This window comes from Bos taurus, chromosome 22 (assembly GCF_002263795.3).
Source record: "Bos taurus isolate L1 Dominette 01449 registration number 42190680 breed Hereford chromosome 22, ARS-UCD2.0, whole genome shotgun sequence".
NCBI classification, from domain to species: Eukaryota; Metazoa; Chordata; class Mammalia; order Artiodactyla; family Bovidae; genus Bos; species Bos taurus.
Genome location: NC_037349.1, coordinates 42,438,553 through 42,458,030, shown reverse-complemented (window position 1 = coordinate 42,458,030; position 19,478 = coordinate 42,438,553). Strand labels below are relative to the sequence as shown.

Sequence of the window (19,478 nt, the reverse complement as noted above, 5' to 3'; positions counted from 1 at the left end):
AAAGTGCTGGGTGAACAAGTGTTATGAGAATTATGAATCTGTGGATGGTAATGATGATAACTGTACCCAAAAATGTCTAGTCAACAGAGGGGAAACCATGGAGGGCTTCCTGGAAGATGTAGCACCTAAAGAGCAAATAGGAGATAAAATCCTTATCTAAAGTTTGGCCTATGTGTGTAGATTATAATTATGTACAGAATGATTACTTCAGATTTCAAAACTATATTCAGACACTTCAGTTAGTCAATCGACAAGGGTGACTGAAGTCACAAAAGCAAGGTAATGACAATCCTAACTTATTAACCACACACAGAATAATGTATGGGTCTTACATATGATTTAACTCTTGGAAACTACCTAACACTGAACTCTAAACAATCTTAGATGAATAAGGAAATCATACCCAAATATAAGACAATGGATATAATTTTATTTGTAAGGCACTAAAGCATTTCCTTAATGTCTTAAATAATTAAACCTTAATAACTGAAGTATTTGCATTTAATCTTTTGCATTTGTGAATGTTTAATATACAACGAATTAAAATAATTCTTCTATAAACATAAACCATCAATTTATTCCACAGTCCAGCTCTATGTATTATTGGTTCAGTCTCCAAGATTTCTCAGACTCAAAACCTCAGTTTTTCTTGATTCCTCCCCTTCCCTATTTATAGCCACTTTAGCATCAGGCCCTAAAAACAATGATCAGGATGTTCCCATGTCTCCACCTTCCATTTGCTCAGCCCACTGCACTGATTCATACATCAAAACTTGTTAATGAAGTTACTTATGGCCTCTTGATAGCCATATTCCCAAATATTTTCACATACTGACTTTCTCTTAGCAAAACTTTGTTGGTTTCGACACACTTTACTCTGCTTCATGCTTCGCATCACTTTCTCATTGTTGCCCTGCCTCCTTCACGCATTCTTCTTCCTTTGCCCATCCCTTTTCCTGGGCAAGTCCTTGCATTTCCTCCTCTAGACTCTTTTATTGTTGCTGCTGCCACTCTCTATTCTCTTTGCAGGCAATTTCATCCATTCTCATGATTTTAGGTGCCACTTGTATGCTGAGTTCAGTTCAGTTCAGTCACTCAGTCATGTCCAACTCTATGCGACCCCATGGACTGCAGCACGCCAGGCTTCCATGTTCATCACCAACTCCCGGAGCTTACTCAAACTCATGTCCATAAACTCGGTGATGCCATGCAACCATCTCATCCTTTGTCGTCCTCTTCTCCTCCCACCTGCAATCTTTCCCAGCATCAGGGTCTTTTCCATTGAGTCAGTTCTTCACATCAGGTGGCCAAAGTATTGGAGTTTCAGCTTCAGCATCAGTCCTTCCAATGAATGAAAGTGAAGTCTTTCAGTCGTGTCCGACTCTCTGCGACCCCATAGACTGTAGCCTACCACGCTCCTCCATCCATAGGATTTTCCAGGCAAGAATACCGGAGTGGGTTGCCATTTCCTCTTCCAGAGGATCTTCCTAACCCAGGGATTGAACCCGGGTTTCCCACATTGTAGGCAGATGCTTTACCGTCTGAGCCACCAGGGAAGCCCTTCTAATGAATATTCAGGACTGATTTCCTTCAGGATGGACTGGTTGGATCTTCTTGCAGTCCAAGGAACTCTCAAGAATCTTCTCCAACACCACAGTTCAAAAGCATCAATTCTTTGGTGCTCAGCTTTCTTTAAGTCCAACTCACATCCATACATGACTACTAGAAAAATCATAGCTTTGACTAGATGGACCTTTGTCAGCAAAGTAATGTCTCTGCTTTTCAATATGCTATCTAGGTTGGTCATAGCTTTTCTTCCAAGGAATAAGTATCTTTTAATTTCATGGCTGCAATCACCATCTGCAATGATTTTGGAACCTCCCAAAATAAAGTCTCTCACTGTTTCCCCATCTATTTGCCATAAAGTGATGTGACTTGATGCCATGATCTTCGTTTTCTGAATGTTGAGTTTTAAGCCAACTTTTTCACTCTCCTCTTTCACTTTCATCAAGAGGCCCCAAAATCAGCCCGAATTCTCAATCTGAATGTTTCAGACTCCTTTACCAACATTTCCATGTTTCCTTTTTAACCTTTCTCCTGGATTTCTATGTATTGATTCTGTCGCCAGTCATTCAAACTAGGAAGCCAACTCAGCGTCATCCTTGACTTTTCCTTCTTCATTTCTAATTAATTTTCAATTAAAACTATTACCTATAGTTATTTTCCAACTCCGCTTCCTCATCTACACTCTGATTTCTATTTTCCAACTTCAGGACCTCATTTCTTTTACCTAGATTATTCATCTACTCATTCATCCATTTTTATAATTATTGACTGTCTCTGTGTGTGTCTTCATTGCTCAGTCATGTCCAACTCTTTGTGGCCTCATGGACTGTAGCCTACTGGGAGAGTCAATTCCTAGGTAGGTTGATAAGAAGTCTGGGGTCCCTGAGGAGGAGAGAGGGGTCTGGGGCTTTCAAGGGGGATCAAGGGGTCTGGAGTTCTCAAGGAAAAGAAAAGGAAAAAAAATTTTTTTTTAAAGCCCAGAGCTGATGATTGCACAACAAAACAACTCATCTTGCTCAAGGATATGTTTTCCCTTAAACTCTGTAACAATGATTATATAACAACAATGTATCCTGCTTGAGGACATCTTTCTCCCTCTTAAGAATCTTCTGACTAATCCTGTTATCTTAAAATGTATATTCTGGGAGTGGGTCTGGTAAGACCTTTACAACCTTTAGACATTCTTTTGACTTACTGTAATAACCAATTGAAAAAGTATATAGCTCCCTTGTTAAGACTAGTGAGGGGAGCACTCTCCATCCCCTTTCTGATGTCTATGTCAGAAGCTTCCTCTGTCCCTTTATATACTTTAATAAAACTTCGCTACAAAAAAGCTCTTGAGTGATCAAACCTGGTCGTTGGTCCTGAAGATAAATCTTCTTCTTTGGAGATCACGAATTCAACATCATTCACAGTAAGCTATCACTATCAGGCTCCTCTGTCCATGGAATTCTCCAGATTGCTATTCCTGGAGTGGGTCGCTAGTCCCTTCTCCAGGGGATCTTCCTAACTCAGGGATTGAACCTGGGTCTCCTGCACTGCAGGCAGATTCTTTACCATCTGAATCTCCAAGTGTCTAGGAGGAGTCAGGTCCTGCTATAGGCACTGGGGATACAAGACTGACAAAATGATATAAAACCCTGCTCTCATGGAGCTTACCTTCTTGCTACAATTGCACTGACTTTCTAACTGGTCCTGCTGACTTCTAGTCTCATCCTTCCCACCCATCCTCCAAAGTGATACTCCATCTAAAATGCAAATCTGACCCGGCACTCCTCCTGCAAGCCCTTCGGTAGCTCCCTATCACCTATGAGATAAAAGTTCAGGATCTGTGGCTGTAAACACAAAGCCTACCAGGAAGTTGCCCGGTTTTCCTCTCCAGCCTTACTACTTTCCTACTGGTCTCTTTTCAGCAACACTGAATTATTGGACTTACCTGCGCATCTCATGCAGCTACTCTTACTGCTACTATTTCTCTTCTAGGAATACCACCCCCACTCAACCTGGTTAATGCCTTCTTATCTTTCAGGGTCCAGCTCAGACATCCTCTTCTTTAGGAGCCCTTCTCTGATCATTCCCCTGGTGCTCCACAGTCACTGTGGGTTCTGCTCACGCAGCATGTACTACATGACACAGAACCGCTCTGTTTAAATATGTCTTAGTTCATTGGACCATAAGTTTCTGATGTTATTTCACATCCATTCCTCTACTGCTATTGCCCTAGTCCTCATTATCCCAATCTGGAGTACTGCATATGATATCCTCGTCTGCACTTTTTAGTCCCCTCAAGCCATTCCAAATGTCACTACCAGATTAATCTTCCCAAGCACAGAATTGACTGTATGTTCCTCTTCAAACCAAGCTTAATAGTTTCCTTTTCTCTCTAAAGTGGCTCCCAAAGAGTGGAATATGCATTGCATGTGAATGGTTTTAGACTGTTCATGGGCATGGCATTAAATGGCTATGGATCACAGAATACAAATTTCCCTCTATCAGTTTTGTTTCAATCCTAATTATGCCCAAGAAAATGTTTCAACATGTATCTAACTCTTGATAAGTTCCTATTAATTTAAGAGTAGGCCTCAGGACAGAACCCTTAACAGGAAATAGTACTTAACTAGACTCTAAAATACTGTTTGTTTTCAGTATGTTCATTGTTATGGTTAATTTCTATTTCTGTAAAGTTATACTGGTTTTCCATTCATAAGTGTGATATAACTTAAAAATAAATTTAAGTAAAAAAATAAAGTTGAGTTCGTTTAAAAGTAAAGTATTATTTACACTGGAACAGTTAGTATCCAAATATGGTAAAGTCATGAGAGTAGTACTGAAATGACTGACATTTGAAAAAGACTAGTCAGTCATATTAGGCCAAAATTTATTAGCCTGTTACCTACTGCTTACCTACTTATACATTATGCTACTTGGGGTCTCAGAGGTTATAAAAATCTCCCAACCTGTATCAGGCTATTGGATTACAGAACTGAGGTTTCCTTAAGGCTACTTTAAGAAATCTGGCAACAATGATGTATCATCCTCTCTTCTTCAAATATGCACCACTTTCTAGCCTCCACATTTTCACTTATGCTAGAAATGCTCAGTTTTTCATCTCTACCTGTTGAAATTCTACTAATACAGTCCTTCAAAGTCAATGAAAAGAACAATCTCCTTCATGTTCAGTGTTCACTCAGTCGTGTCCAACTCTTTGCAACTCAATGAACTGCAGCACACCAGGCCTCCCTGTTTATCATCAACTCCTGGAGTTTACCCAAACTCATGTCCATTGAGTCGGTGATGCCATCCAACCATCTTATGCTCTGTCATCCCCTTCTCCTCCTGCCCTCAATCTTTCCCAGCATCAGGGTCTTTTCAAATGAGTCAGTTCCCCGCAACAAGTGGCCAAACTATTGGAATTTCAGCTTCAACATCAGTCCTTCCAATGAACACCCAGGACTGATCTCCTTTAGGATGGACTGGTTGGATCTCCTTGCAGTCCAAGGGATTCTCAAGAATCTTCTCCAACACCACAGTTCAAAAGCATCAATTCTTCAGCGCTCAGCTTTCTTTATGGTCCAACTCTCACATCTACACATGACTAACTGGAAAAGCCATAGCCTTGACTAGACGGACCTTTGTTGACAAAGTAATGTCTCTCCTTTTTAATAAGCTGTCTAGGTTGGTCATAACTTTCCTTCCAAGGAGTAAGCATCTTTTAAGTTCATGGCTGCAGTCACCATCTGCAGTGATTTTGGAGCCCAGACAAATAAAGTCAGCCACTGTTTCCACTGTTTCCCCATCTATTTGCCATGAAGTGATGGGACCAGATGTTATGATCTTTGTTTTCTGAATGTTGAGCTTTAAGCCAACTTTTTCACTCTCCTCTTTCACTTTCATCAAGAGGCTCTTTAGTTCTTCACTTTCTGCCATAAGGGTGGTGTCATCTGCATATCGAGGTTGTTGATATTTCTCCTGGCAATCCTGATTCCAGCTTGTGCTTCTTCCAGCCCAGCGTTTCTCATGATGTACTCTGCATATAAATTAAATAAGCAGGGTGACAATATACAGCCTTGACGTACTCCTTTTCCTATTTGGAACCAGTCTGTTGTTCCATGTCCAGTTCTAACTGTTGCTTCCTGACCTGCATATAGGTTTCTCAAGAGGCAGCTCAGGTGGTCTGGTATTCCCATCTCTTTCAGAATTTTCCACAGTTTATTGTGATCCACAGTCAAAGGCTTTGGCATAGTCAATAAAGCAGAAATAGATGTTTTTCTGAAACTCTCTTGCTTTTTTGATGATCCAGTGGATGTTGGCAATTTGATCTCTGGTTCCTCTGCCTTTTCTAAAACCAGCTTGGACATCTGGAAGTTCATGGTTCACATATTGCTGAAGCCTGGCTTGGAGAATTTTGAGCATTACTTTACTAGCATGTGAGATGAGTGCAATTGTGAAACCTTTTCTTATCCTGCAGTCAGATCGATTTCCATCCCTTTCACTGTACCAACAGCACATTCTCTCTCTACTGTGCTTCCTATCACAGTTTTGGTGAAACTCTAGATATTCAAACAATTATATTTTTCCACTTCATAAATCTTAAGCTCTTTAACTGGAGGGAAGAGAAAACATCTATTCATTTTTAATACAATCATGTAACCTAACAAATGCTTCATATACAGCATAGGCCCAGAATTCATATTTACTGAAATGAATTTAATATTTTAAGCAATATTCATGTGACACTTACAATTTTGCGCTTGATCATGAAGAGTGGGATTTTTGCATGAAGAGGGGTTGAAGACAATTCCTTATGGACTGTAGATAAATACAATCTTCTTTTTATGTTCCTCAAATCAGTAATTCTGAAAAAAGAGAGAGAAGATAAAAAGATTCCCATCAATATAATAACCACTTTTTTGGATAATCATCAAACTGATGTAATCTATCATATAGGCCCTTTTCAACAGGGAGATCAAATGCAGAATTTAAAAATTGCCTTTTTCTTTGAAGAAGTAATAAAATGTCTTCCTTAAATTCAAAGTGCACACATGCCTGAGTGTATAAATTCACTTAATATGCTAATTTATTTCAGTACTCTACCCTATATTACTAGTCTTCCAGCCTATGAAAAAATTCAATTTGTATGAACTGAGAAGCTGCTAGCCTTTAATAACCATGCTTGTTCCAGCCCCTTAAGCTTGTGTTATCTTGGGACATACTGTCACCTACTAAATAGGAAAACATTATGGGTTTCTTTTCCTAAAAATTCACCTGTCATTTTATATAGGCTCTTGGCCTGCTTAGAGACAGACACAAAACACTGACTGTCGGTTTCACTTTCCAAGCACATATCTTCAAGCCAGAATTATAATACACAAGTTTATTGCTCACTACTCAGGTCAACCCACAGTGATACCAAGGACACTGAATTTGAACATCTTTAATAGATTTAGACCACAGCTATGATCACAGGGATTAGGTTTGCTTCAAATTGATAGAGGCTCATTTTTATGTTCTGCTTCTTTTAGGTCTCAGAGGTAACAGAGCAGGCTTAAAATAGCCAAACCTGTCTCAAGCTGCTATACTGAAGCATTGATGCTTCCTTAAAAACTGTCTTTTTATTCTCCAATAATAGTGATATTTACCCCATTTTTGAGCAACTTTGTCTGGATGCACTAACTGCAAATTTTCTACAATTAGCAATTCCTCAAGAAGACATTTCATTCAAATATACTGCTACCAATATTTATAGTGTAATTAACTATAGTGTAAATCAACACAGGCTTTTCCAGACCTATCCCTTGCCTCCCCTTCACACTTTTCTAATCTCATTAAAACTATCAGTAAACAATGTTAAAAAATAGGTACAATAAATATTAGGAGAAATGATTTCAGAATATTCCCCAGACCTAAAAATTCTACCCTACCTGCACTAAACAATAGCATAAATTCATTTAAAAAGCAATAAAGCGTTTCAAGTCATTGTCAGAGTCAAGGTTTAAAATGTAAAAGTGTTAACACTACTGAGGTTTTACCCTTACAGAGATTAAGAAAATGTAGAATATTTGCCCTAGGGTACTATATTCAAAGTGGGAGGAACACATGGAGGGGAGGCAAAAAATATTAGATCACCTTTCATACCAACCTTTTAAAGTGTATTTATGTAACTTTCATTACATAGATAGTGCAGCAATATGTTTATATATATTTGAAATAATAAATGTATCCATATGGCTAGTGTTCTCAAACATTTTACCATAGGATTCAGGATCAAATATGTTTGTAAGGCATTGTCAAAAGGGCTGCTATTAACTCTCTTCAGTATCAAATACTGATTAGGAAATGAAAAACTATACATACAGCAATTTTGCAAAGAAAATGAGAACAAAAAATTCCCTTGAATCAAACAAAATGTTTGATTGCCATCAACCAAAAACTTATTTGAGACACCATTTTATTAAGGTTTGCTTTGCTTGTAGGGATAAGACTATGTCATTTTTATTTGAAGAGGTATGGATCAAATTCCAAACAGAGGACTATCTGAGTATACTCCCACTTCATCAACAGATGGAACAACAGGAACATTCATTCATTCACTTTTTCAACCAATATTCCCTGAGCCAAGCCAACATCCTGGGTATATTTTGGGGAATACAACAGTGAAAAAGTCAGGATCTCGACCTTCCTAGAGCTTCTAGTCCTGTGGAAAAGGCAGGTAAAAAAAGTATAATGAGACAAAACAAATGCGAGTTATCCCAAATGCAATGAAGGAGACAAAGAGACTGAACTAGAAAATACCAAGAAATAAACTACTTTAGACAGTAAAGTCAGCAGGGCTAGGACTTAATATGTAAGAGAGAGACATGAGATAGAAAGGAGAGGTAATAGACCAAATCATGCTGGGGCTTTATGCTAAGGTAAGGAGTTTATAATAATGTATTGTGCACAACAGGAGCCTACAAGAGGGTCAACATTCTACCATGCATGATGAATAGATATCATAAAGATAAACAGATATGGTCTCTTTATTTATTGGGGTAAGATATGTATAACTGAAATGTACAGATTTTAGTGTTCAATCTCATTTATGTATATGTTTGTGTGTTTATATATATATAAACTGAGTATTTTCTTGCATGTTATCGTAATGGTATCTTTTTATTTGGAAATAATCTCTAAGTTAGAGAAAAGTATCAAGAATAGAACACAGAAGACTCACATATGCTTTATCTCGATTAGCTTATTGCTTAACGATGAGTTTTAATAAGCAGAAGTTTTTAATTTTCATGATGTCCAGTTGATCATTATTTATAGCAGTGCTTTCTGTCTTAAAAAATCCTCACCTACTTCAAAGTTGTGAAAGTACTTTTCTGTTTCCTTTCACATCTTTATAGCTTCAGTTTCTACATTTAGCCCACGATTCATCTCACATCAACTTCTCTGTGCTGTGTAAGGTACTGGGTATGGTTCTTTCCTTTCTGTATGTTTATCCAGCTGTCCTACCATCACTTATTAAAGACTTCTTTACTCACTGAAATGTCTTGGTGCTTTGCTGAAACTCAATCGACTATAAATATGTGTGTGTTTATTTCTGGACTCTTTACTCCATATGAATCCATTTGCTTCATTTACCCATTCTTACACCAATGTCACACTGCTTTCATTACTGTAGATTCACAGTTAAGTCTTAAAACTAGGTAAAGAAACTCTTCAAGTTGGTTTTGTCTAAGATCTGTTTGGCTCTTGCTTTTCCATACAGATTTTAAGATCCTCTTATTTTCTGCTAAAAAAACAAGTTATTGAGAGTTTAACTGGATTGTGTTGAATCTATTGATCAATTTAAGGAGAACTATACTGAGTCAATCACTTGCATGATATCTCTCTCCATTTATTTAGGCCTTGTTTAATTTGTTTCACAATGCTTTCAATTCAATTCAGTCACTCAGTCATGTCTGACTCTTTGAGACCCCATGGACTGATGCACGCCAGGCCTCCCTGACCATCACCAACTCCCATAGCCTACTCAAACTCATGTCCATTGAGTCAGTGATGCCATCCAACCATCTCATCCTCTGTCGTCCCCCTCTCCTCCCGCCTTCAATCTTTCCCAGCATCAGGGTCTTTTCAACTGAGTCAGCTCTTCGCATCAGGCGGCCAAAGTATTGGAGCTTCAGCTTCAACATCAGTCCTTCCAATGAATATTCAGGACTGATTTCCTTTAGGATGGACGGGGTGGATCTCCTTGCAGTCCAAGGGACTCTCAAGAGTCTTCTCCAACACCACAGTTCAAAAGCATCAATTATTCAGTGCTCAGCTTTCTTTATGGTCCAACTCTCACATCCATACATGACTATTGGAAAAATCACAGCCTTGACTAAACGACGCTTGTTGGCAAACTAATGTCTCTGCTTTTTAATATGGTGTCTAGGTTGGTCATAACCTTTCTTCCAAGGAGTAAGCGTCTTTTAATTTCATGGCTGCAATCATCATCTGCAGTGATTTTGGAGCCCTGACAAATAAAGTCAGCCACTGTTTCCCCATCTATTTGCCATGAAGTGATGGGACCGGATGCCATGATCTTAGTTTTCTGAATGTTGAGCTTTAAGCCCACTTTTTCACTTTCCTCTTTCACTTTATCAAGAGGCTCTTTAGTTCTTCTTCACTTTCTGCCATAAGGGTGGTGTCATCTGCATATCTGAAGTTATTGATATTTCTCCCAGCAATCTTGATTCTAGCTTGTGCTTCTTCCAGCCCAGTGTTTCTCATGATGTACTCTGCATATAAGTTAAATAAGCAGAATAGTATATAGAAATACCATTGAGTTTTGTATATAGACCTTGTTTCCTATGACCTTACTTCATTCATTCATGAGTTTTAGTAGTGGTTTGCTAGGTCCCTGAGAATTTTCTACATACACAACCATGTCTTCAGTAAATAAAGATTTCAACTTTTGTTTTTTTCAATTTTTATACCTTTTATTTATTTTTTCTGGCATTACTGTCTTGGTTTAGGATCTCCACAATATATGGAACAGAAGTGATGAGAGTAGAAGATCTTGCCTTGTTCTTGATCATAAGGGGAAAATGTTCACTAAGTTTCTACTAAATATGATTTTAGATGTAGGTTTCTTTTATCAGAGAAACTTTCCTTCTATTTCTAGTTTTTTGAAACTTTTTAAATCATGAAAAGGTGTAGAATTTTGTAAAATTTTTTTTCTGTATTGATAAATGATCCTATTATCTTTCTCCTTTATTCTGTCTATATACTGAATTATGGTGATTGCTTTTCAAATGTGGAACCAACCTTATATTCTGGGTGTAAGTTTCAATTGTGCTAGCATTTCTGTTGAGGATTTTTACACTTATGTTCATGAGGGACACTGGTATATAATTTTCTTGAAATATCTATGTCAGGTTTTGATAACAGAATTTAATTTCATAAAGTGATTTGGAAAGTGTTTCCGCCTCTATTATTTAAAAATTTGTTCAAAATGCTGCTAATTATTCTTTAATGCTAAGTCGCTCAGTAGCTTCTGACTCTTTGCAACCCCATGGACTGTAGCTGGCTAGGCTCCTCTGTCCATGGAATTCTCCAGGCAAGAATACTGGAGTGGGTTGCCATTTCCTTCTACAGGAGAACATCCCAACCTAGGAATCAAACCCAGGTCTCCTGTATTACAGGCAGATTCTTTACCATCTGTGCCTGAAGTTTTCTTTCTAGGAAGATTAAGGTTATACTTCAATTTAATAGATTTACAGGGCTACTCAGATTTCCAATTTTTCTTGTTTCAGTTTTGGTAAGTTGCAATTTTCATTTAAGATTGTTGACTTTATTGCGATAAATTCCTTTTTTGTAGGATCAGTAGGATCTGTAGTGGTATACCCTCTCATTCCTGACACTGGTAATTTGTGACTTCTCTCTTTTTAAGTAAATCAATCCTGCTGTGGTTTACGAAGTCCATTTTTTTTAAAGAAACAATTTTGCTGTTGAAAAACTTTTCTTTCTTTTCAATTTTACTGCTTCCTGATCTTATTTGTATAATTTCTTTCCTTCTACTTATTTTGGGTTTAATTTGTTACCTTTTTTTTCCCATTAGCTTCCTAGGATGGAAAGTTAGATAATTAATTTTAGATCTTTCTCTTTTCTCATACAGGCATTTAAAATGACAAACTTTCCTCTAAGCATTATTATAGCTGCATCCCACAAATTCTGATTATGTTGTATTGTAACTTTTATTCAGTTTGAAATATTTTCTAATTTCCATATGCTTTTTTTTCTTTGAATCTTGGATTACTTAGAAATGTGCCATTCAATTTCCAAACAGTACAGTATTTTTTCCCCTATATATTTAATTACTATTGATTTTTAATTTAGTCCCACTGTGATCAGAAAACATACTTGTAAAATTTGTTTTTCATTAAAAAAAAATACTAAGACTCTGTATGACTCAGCATAAGACTGGTGAATGGTCTATATGCATTTGAATTTGATGCTAACATTTTAAAACCTTAAACCATTAAAAACTATTTTCCCTTAAGTCTAGGCTATAGTGATTTGTCATCTACTGCTTTTTTAGAACATTTCTTCATACTTACGAGCAATTCTAGCACCTGAATCACAATTTTCCTCTTATGTCATCATTCTTGGTGACTTTAAAGAGAACAAGTTTTAATCTAAACCTAAACCTCTTCCACAATGACAACCAATTTTTTTTTTTTCCATTTTAGTGACATAGATGAACAGTCCTACTCTGTAGCCCAGCATCACTAATGACTCAACTTCAAGGTCTTCTATTCAAATTTTCCTACTGATTCATTAATTAATTAAACTAACATTCAGTCAATGCCTTAGAGATACAGAACTAGGTACTAGAGATATGGAAGTAGCTAAGAGATGGAAATGTACTCTGGAGGGAGTGTGGGGAAAACAACTATTCTTAAGTAGCTGTTCTTAGCACATTCCACAGACGTTCTCTTACTAAGTCTCACATCAATTCTTCACTACAGGTAATATATTCATCCTCCATTTTGTAGATGAGGAAACTAGATTCTAGACACTAGATCAATTTGATTCTAGATCAAATTGATCTCTGCAGCTGCAGCTGACACCAGAGGTGAATCCAGAGGACATATGATGGGACATTGGAGTGGGCTGCCACAATGACAATACCGGCACTCTCACTCCTACTTAAACATACTCCATTCTTTTGTATTTTCCATGCCTTTGCTTATGCATTTCCCTTGGAAAGTCCCTTCTCTTATTATGTCAACTGAACTATATTCATCCATCACAGTTTGGGTTAGATATGCCACTTACTCCTTGAAAACATCTTGGATCTCCAAATTAAAAATAATCACTTTTATTTTCTTACTTACAACAGCATGTTTTCAACCTTATAACTGAATTTTTTCTACTCCTCCTTGGTGTTATTAGGTCAGTAACTAGAGTCAACTTTATGAGTCATCATGTCCAAGGAAAGGCAATGCCAAAGAATGCTCAAACCACTGCACAATTGCACTCATCTCACATGCTAGTAAAGCAATGCTTAAAATTCTCCAAGTCAGTCTTCAGCAATACGTGAACCGTGAACTTCCAGATGTCCAAGTTGGTTTGAGAAAAGGCAGAGGAACCAGAGATCAAATTTCCAACATCTGTTGGATCATCTAAAAAGCAAGAGAGTTCCAGAAAAACATCTATTTATCCTTTATTGACTATGTCAAAGCTTTTGACTGTGTGGATCACAATAAACTGTGGAAAATTCTGAAAGAGATGGGAATACCAGACCACCTGACCTGCGTCTTGAGAAACCTGTATGCAGGTCAGGAAGCAACAGTTAGAACTGGACATGGAACAACAGACTGGCTCCAAACAGGAAAAGGAGCACGTCACGGCTGTATATTGTCACCCTGCCTATTTAACTTCTATGCAGAGTCCATCATGAGAAACGCTGGGCTGGAATCAGGATTGCCAGGAGAAATATCAATAACCTCAATATGCAGATGACACCACCCTTATGGCACAAAGTGAAGAAGAACTAAAGGGCCTCTTGATGAAAGTGAAAGAGAGAGTGAACAAGTTGGCTTAAAGCTCAACATTTAGAAAACTAAGATCATGGCATATAGTCCCAACACTTCATGGCAAGTAGATGGGGAAACAATGGAAACATTGGCTGACTTTATTTGTCAGGGCTCCAAATCACTGCAGATGGTGATTGCAGCCATGAACTTAAAAGACGCTTACTCCTTGGAAGGAAAGTTATGACCAACCTAGACAGCATATTAAAAAGCAGAGTTAAAAGTTAAACTTTTAACTTTTAAAAATTTTAAAAGTTAAACTTAAAACTTTTTAAAATTAAAAAGTTGACATTACTTTGTCAACAAAGGTTCGTCTAGTCAAGGCTATGGCTTTTCCAGTGGTCTTGTATGGATGTGAGTTGGACTATAAAGAAAGCTGAGTGCTGAAGAATTAATGCTTTTGAACTGTGGTTTTAGAGAAGACTCTTCAAAGTCCCGTGGACTGCAAGGAGATCCAACCAGTCCATTCTAAAGGAGATCAGTCCTGGGTGTTCACTAGTATGACTGATGTTGAAGCTGAAACTCCAATACTTTGGCCACCTGATGGGAAGAGCTGACTCATTTGAAAAGACCCTGATGCTGGGAAAGATTGAGGGCAGGAAGAGAAGGGGACGACAGAGATGAGATGGTTGGATGGCATCACCGACTCAATGGACGTGGGTTTGGGTGGACTCCAGGAGTTGGTGATGGACAGGGAGGCATGGCCTACTGTAGTTCATGGGGTCACAAAGAGTTGGACACGACTGGGCAACTGAACTGAACTGAACTGAAAATGTGGTCTCATATATCTCAGTTTTACCACTTGCTAGTAATATTTTAATTGAGTTTAAAAGGGTTACTAGAATTTGGTATCCCAAAGCCCGTATTAGAGTTTCAAGCACTCTCCTTCTAAATTCCACAAAGTAGTCTGAATTTGTAAACTTCCTTATATACAAATGCATAAGCACAAGAGAAGTAGAATTTCTGCAATTTGGAGGAAGAAAAAATTGTTGAAAATTCATCAGTATTATCATCTTGAGTTGGAAACATAGTTTTCAAGTACTGACATTTTTGCTTTTTTAGCAGTAGTTATTATTTTAGAGTAATCATTAACAACAAGTAGGGAAATAGGCCATGAAGATTAAGAGCAATAATTCTGAAGCCAGATGTTTTGGGTTCAAATTTTGGCTTCACCATTTTTAGCTGTGTGACACTGGGCAACTTACTTAAACCTTCTGTGCATTAGTTTCCTCACCAGTAAAATATGGAAAACTAATAGTACTCACAGGATTGTTGTGAGGAGTGTATAAGTAAATATACATAAAATGTTCAGACCAGTGCCTGGCACACAGAAAACTCTACCTAGGTACTAACCACTGTCAATCTGGGTGGCGGTGGATTGCTTACTAAACGCTTTGTATGTTTCTGCTTTAATATTCTTATAACTAAAATCTGACTGGCCTATATGTGACCACACTATCCTCTACTGATGTACCAACCTCCAAACTGGAAAGTGGGAATGGGTAGGGCTGTGAGCCATGACATCCTTCATCCTGCTGCTGTGAGTCTTGGTGAAAAAATATGGGTGTCACTGTAGGTTGCTATCTACAATCTGTCTATTCTATTGGCCTGAGAGGTCCCTGAGGACTGAGACCATATCCTGGTTATCAAAGCATCTCACAGAGCTTGGTTGAGAGTTTTGTAGTAAATTGGGAAATAGATGCTGAACTGTCTTTGTTGAAGCCCTACTGGAATCATATATTTGCGTATCTATTTACTATGCTTCTGTGTGTGTGTGCTTAGTCACTCAGTTGTGTCTGACTCTTTGCGACCCCATGAACTGCAGTCCACCAGACTCCTCTGTCCATGAGGATTCTCCAGGCAAGAATACTGGAGTGGGTTGCCATGCCCTCCTCCAGGGGATCTTCCTAACCCAGGGATCGAACCCAAGTCTCCCACATTGCAGGTGGATTCTTTACCACTTGAGCCACCAGGGGAGCCCTTTTTATGCACCTACTTAGTGTCAAGTCTGGAAGGAAATACTGGGGATGTCATAGTGAATCAAACAAAGTCCCTGCCCTCATGAGGCATATGTGTTAATCGAAGAAGATAGTAGTAATAAACAAGAAGCAAGTGAACAATGAGACATATAATGTGTTAGCTCTCAATAAGGACTATAAATAAAAGTAAAGCACAACAAGCTGATGGAGATGGGGTGAAAAGTATTATTTCAGAAGATGTAGTCAGGGATGGCTTCCCAGAGAAGGTGCCATTTGCACAAGAATTGAGTGAAATGAAAGTTAGAACCTGACAGATTCCAGACAGAATATTCCTGAGGACTACGTAGAAATATATTCCTTTCTATAGCAGGTCTTTTAACATAATCCAATATATATATTAAGAAAAGTGAGCCCCCTGGGCTAACAAAGCTTGATAAGAACCACAAGATGGGTGCATGGCATGACTTTGCCCTTATGGAGGTCAGGTTTGGTTTACACAAAACAGGTCTCAGTTAAATCTATTATGACTCTGATTTCTAGAAGAAATTCTAAATGATCATGTGTCCTGCTTAGGACAGAGGTTTTAGGACTAAGCCACTCAAATGATGATGATGTTTTATTCTACTGTCTTTGCAAAAATAAATACGCAAACCTTCTCTATCTCATAATCAGGAATAGTTGGTTTTGAAGGGAAAACAAAATCATGTGCTAAGCTTAAATGGTTCTGAAAGTAAGCTGAATTGCTACTTAAAAAAAAATTAAAATTAGTCAGTCATGAGAGAGACAGAATATAAATGCATATGTGTGACGACTTAAAAGCTTCATTACGCTTATGTGCTTTTTTGGGGACAATTTAGTTGCTAAGGAAGGCTGCTTGTAAAACATCTCTTCACTTGTAATACAGGCTTGATTTTCACCATCTAAAACCTCCTGTGACTTAACAAAGCAGAAAAAGACAAGCAATACTTGCATCACTCCTCTTGCACTTAAATACACATTTTTTTTTTTTTTAAAGTACGAGTTAATACATTTCTTACATCTGTAAGTGAGCACTGATAGCTAAGGGTCAGCCATGTGATAGAAAAAGTAATGAGACCACATTAAGAAAAAATAGGGTAGTCAACGGGAAAATCAACCTCATTTATTATACTATTTTAGTGATCAGCAGGTATGTAACTCTCTCAGCTATGGTCATTAACGACACTCATTTCAAACTTAACATTTATATTTGCAAACCATTTGAAAGTAAAATTACTTTTCAATTGAATTTTCAATTCACTTTTATATCTTCATCTTGATTGACAATTTTTTTCCCACAATGGCAATCTCAGTGAGTATCTGAGTAAATGGTAGCAACCTTCCAAAAGCATAGATATCCTTATCTATTCAGGTTACCTAGTCACTTTTCTTCTGTATATATACAGTCATTTACAATCACTTGTGAATGTTCACTTCAGGTCAGAATGAACTTGCAAAACTGATGTCAGACTTCTAATGACTTAATTAATTTATTAGAATCATTCATTTTTAAAGGTAAAATGCTGTTTTTCCTGTTGTGAACAAAATTGAAATGTACGTCTTTAGTGATGCTATCAAATAGCTCTAGGTATAATTACTATTTATAATTAAACAGTATATTTAAATATGTGCAATGATGTTTAGGTACATAGCTGATAAAGCTGTATACTGAAGTTTAAAGTTTTATAGGAGGTGGTTTCATGTATAAAGTCTGCCTTATACATTCATTCCTAGGCTTCACAATCATCAAAAGGGAGTTTTATTTCATTAGCTTTCCTTGGATCACTTCTGCTAAAGTTTAAATTCATTAAGGATTCTTCTGTCCTTAATGAAGCGGAGTAATTCTGCACCTAAGATGCCTTCATGTTCTATTTAAAGCACAATATAGCTTTCTATTGTTAACATTTATTATAATAAATATTTCACATTTGGTTTTATTTTATTTTATTTTTTTCTATTTTATTTTATTTTTAAACTTTACATAATTGTATTAGTTTTGCCAAATATCAAAATGAATCCGCCACAGGTATACATGTGTTCCCCATCCTGAACCCTCCTCCCTCCTCCCTCCCCATACCATCCCTCTGGGCCCTCCCAGTGCACCAGCCCCAAGCATCCAGCATCGTGCATCGAACCTGGACTGGCAACTCGTTTCCTACATGATATTTTACATGTTTCATTGCCATTCTCCCAAATCTTCCCACCCTCTCCCTCTCCCACAGAGTCCATAAGACTGTTCTATACATCAGTGTCTCTTTTGCTGTCTCGTACACTGGGTTATTGTTACCATCTTTCTAAATACCATATATATGCGTTAGTATACTGTATTGGTGTTTTTCCTTCTGGCTTACTTCACTCTGTATAATAGGCTCCAGTTTCATCCACCTCATTAGAACTGATTCAAATGTATTCTTTTTAATGGCTGAGTAATACTCCATTGTGTATATGTACCACTGCTTTCTTATCCATTCATCTGCTGATGGACATCTAGGTTGCTTCCATGTCTTGGCTATTATAAACAGTGCTGCGATGAACGTTGGGATACACGTGTCTCTTTCCCTTCTGGTTTCCTCAGTGTGTATGCCCAGCAGTGGGATTGCTGGATCATAAGGCAGTTCTGTTTCCAGTTTTTTAAGGAATCTCCACACTGTTCTCCATAGTGGCTGTACTAGTTTGCATTCCCACCAACAGTGTAAGAGAGTTCCCTTTTCTCCACACCCTCTCCAGCATTTATTATTTGTAGACTTTTGGATCGCAGCCATTCTGACTGGTGTGAAATGGTACCTCATAGTGGTTTTGATTTGCATTTCTCTGATAATGAGTGATGTTGAGCATCTTTTCATGTGCTTGTTAGCCATCTGTATGTCTTCTTTGGAGAAATGTCTATTTAGTTCTTTGGCCCATTTTTTGATTGGGTCGTTTATTTTTCTGGAGTTGAGCTGCAGGAGTTGCTTGTATATTTTTGAGATTAGTTGCTTGTCCATTGCTTCATTTGCTATTATTTTCTCCCATTCTGAAGGCTGTCTTTTCACCTTGCTAATAGTTTCCTTTGATGTGCAGAAGCTTTTAAGGTTAATTAGGTCCCATGTTTATTTTTGCTTTTATTTCCAATATTCTGGGAGGTGGGTCATAGAGGATCCTGCTGTGATGTATGTCGGAGAGTGTTTTGCCTATGTTCTCCTCTAGGAGTTTTATAGTTTCTGGTCTTACGTTGAGATCTTTAATCCATTTTGAGTTTATTTTTGTGTATGGTGTTAGAAAGTGGTCCAGTTTCATTCTTTTACAAGTGGTTGACCAGATTTCCCAGCACCACTTGTTAAAGAGATTGTCTTTAATCCATTGTATATTCTTGCCTCCTTTGTCAAAGATAAGGTGTCCATATGTGCGTGGATTTATCTCTGGGCTTTCTATTTTATTCCATTGATCAATATTTCTGTCTTTGTGCCAGTACCATACTGTCTTGATAACTGTGGCTTTGTAGTAGAGCCTTAAGTCAGGTAGGTTGATTCCTCCAGTTCCATTCTTCTTTCTCAAGATCGCTTTGGCTATTCGAGGTTTTTTGTATTTCCATACAAATTGTGAAATTATTTGTTCTAGCTCTGTGAAGAATACTGTTGGTAGCTTGATAGGGATTGCGTTGAATCTATAAATTGCTTTGGGTAGTATACTCATTTTCACTATATTGATTCTTCCAATCCATGAACATGGTATATTTCTCCATCTATTAGTGTCCTCTTTGATTTCTTTCACCAGTGTTTTATAGTTTTCTATATATAGGTCTTTAGTTTCTTTAGGTAGATATATTCCTAAGTATTTTATTCTTTCCGTTGCAATGGTGAATGGAATT

General features: G+C 37.6%; 1 protein-coding gene across 7 annotated transcripts in view; it reads right to left on the bottom strand.

Annotated features, from left to right (window-relative positions):
• Positions 1-19,478, bottom strand: part of CFAP20DC (CFAP20 domain containing) — a 270,326-nt gene that overhangs the window by 158,687 nt on the left and 92,161 nt on the right. For all 7 annotated transcript variants that reach the window (XM_059880049.1, XM_059880048.1, XM_059880047.1 and 4 more), the window contains one exon: positions 6,308-6,422. In XM_059880049.1, the coding sequence (XP_059736032.1) occupies positions 6,308-6,422 (115 nt within the window). The remainder of the gene's footprint in view (positions 1-6,307; positions 6,423-19,478) is intronic.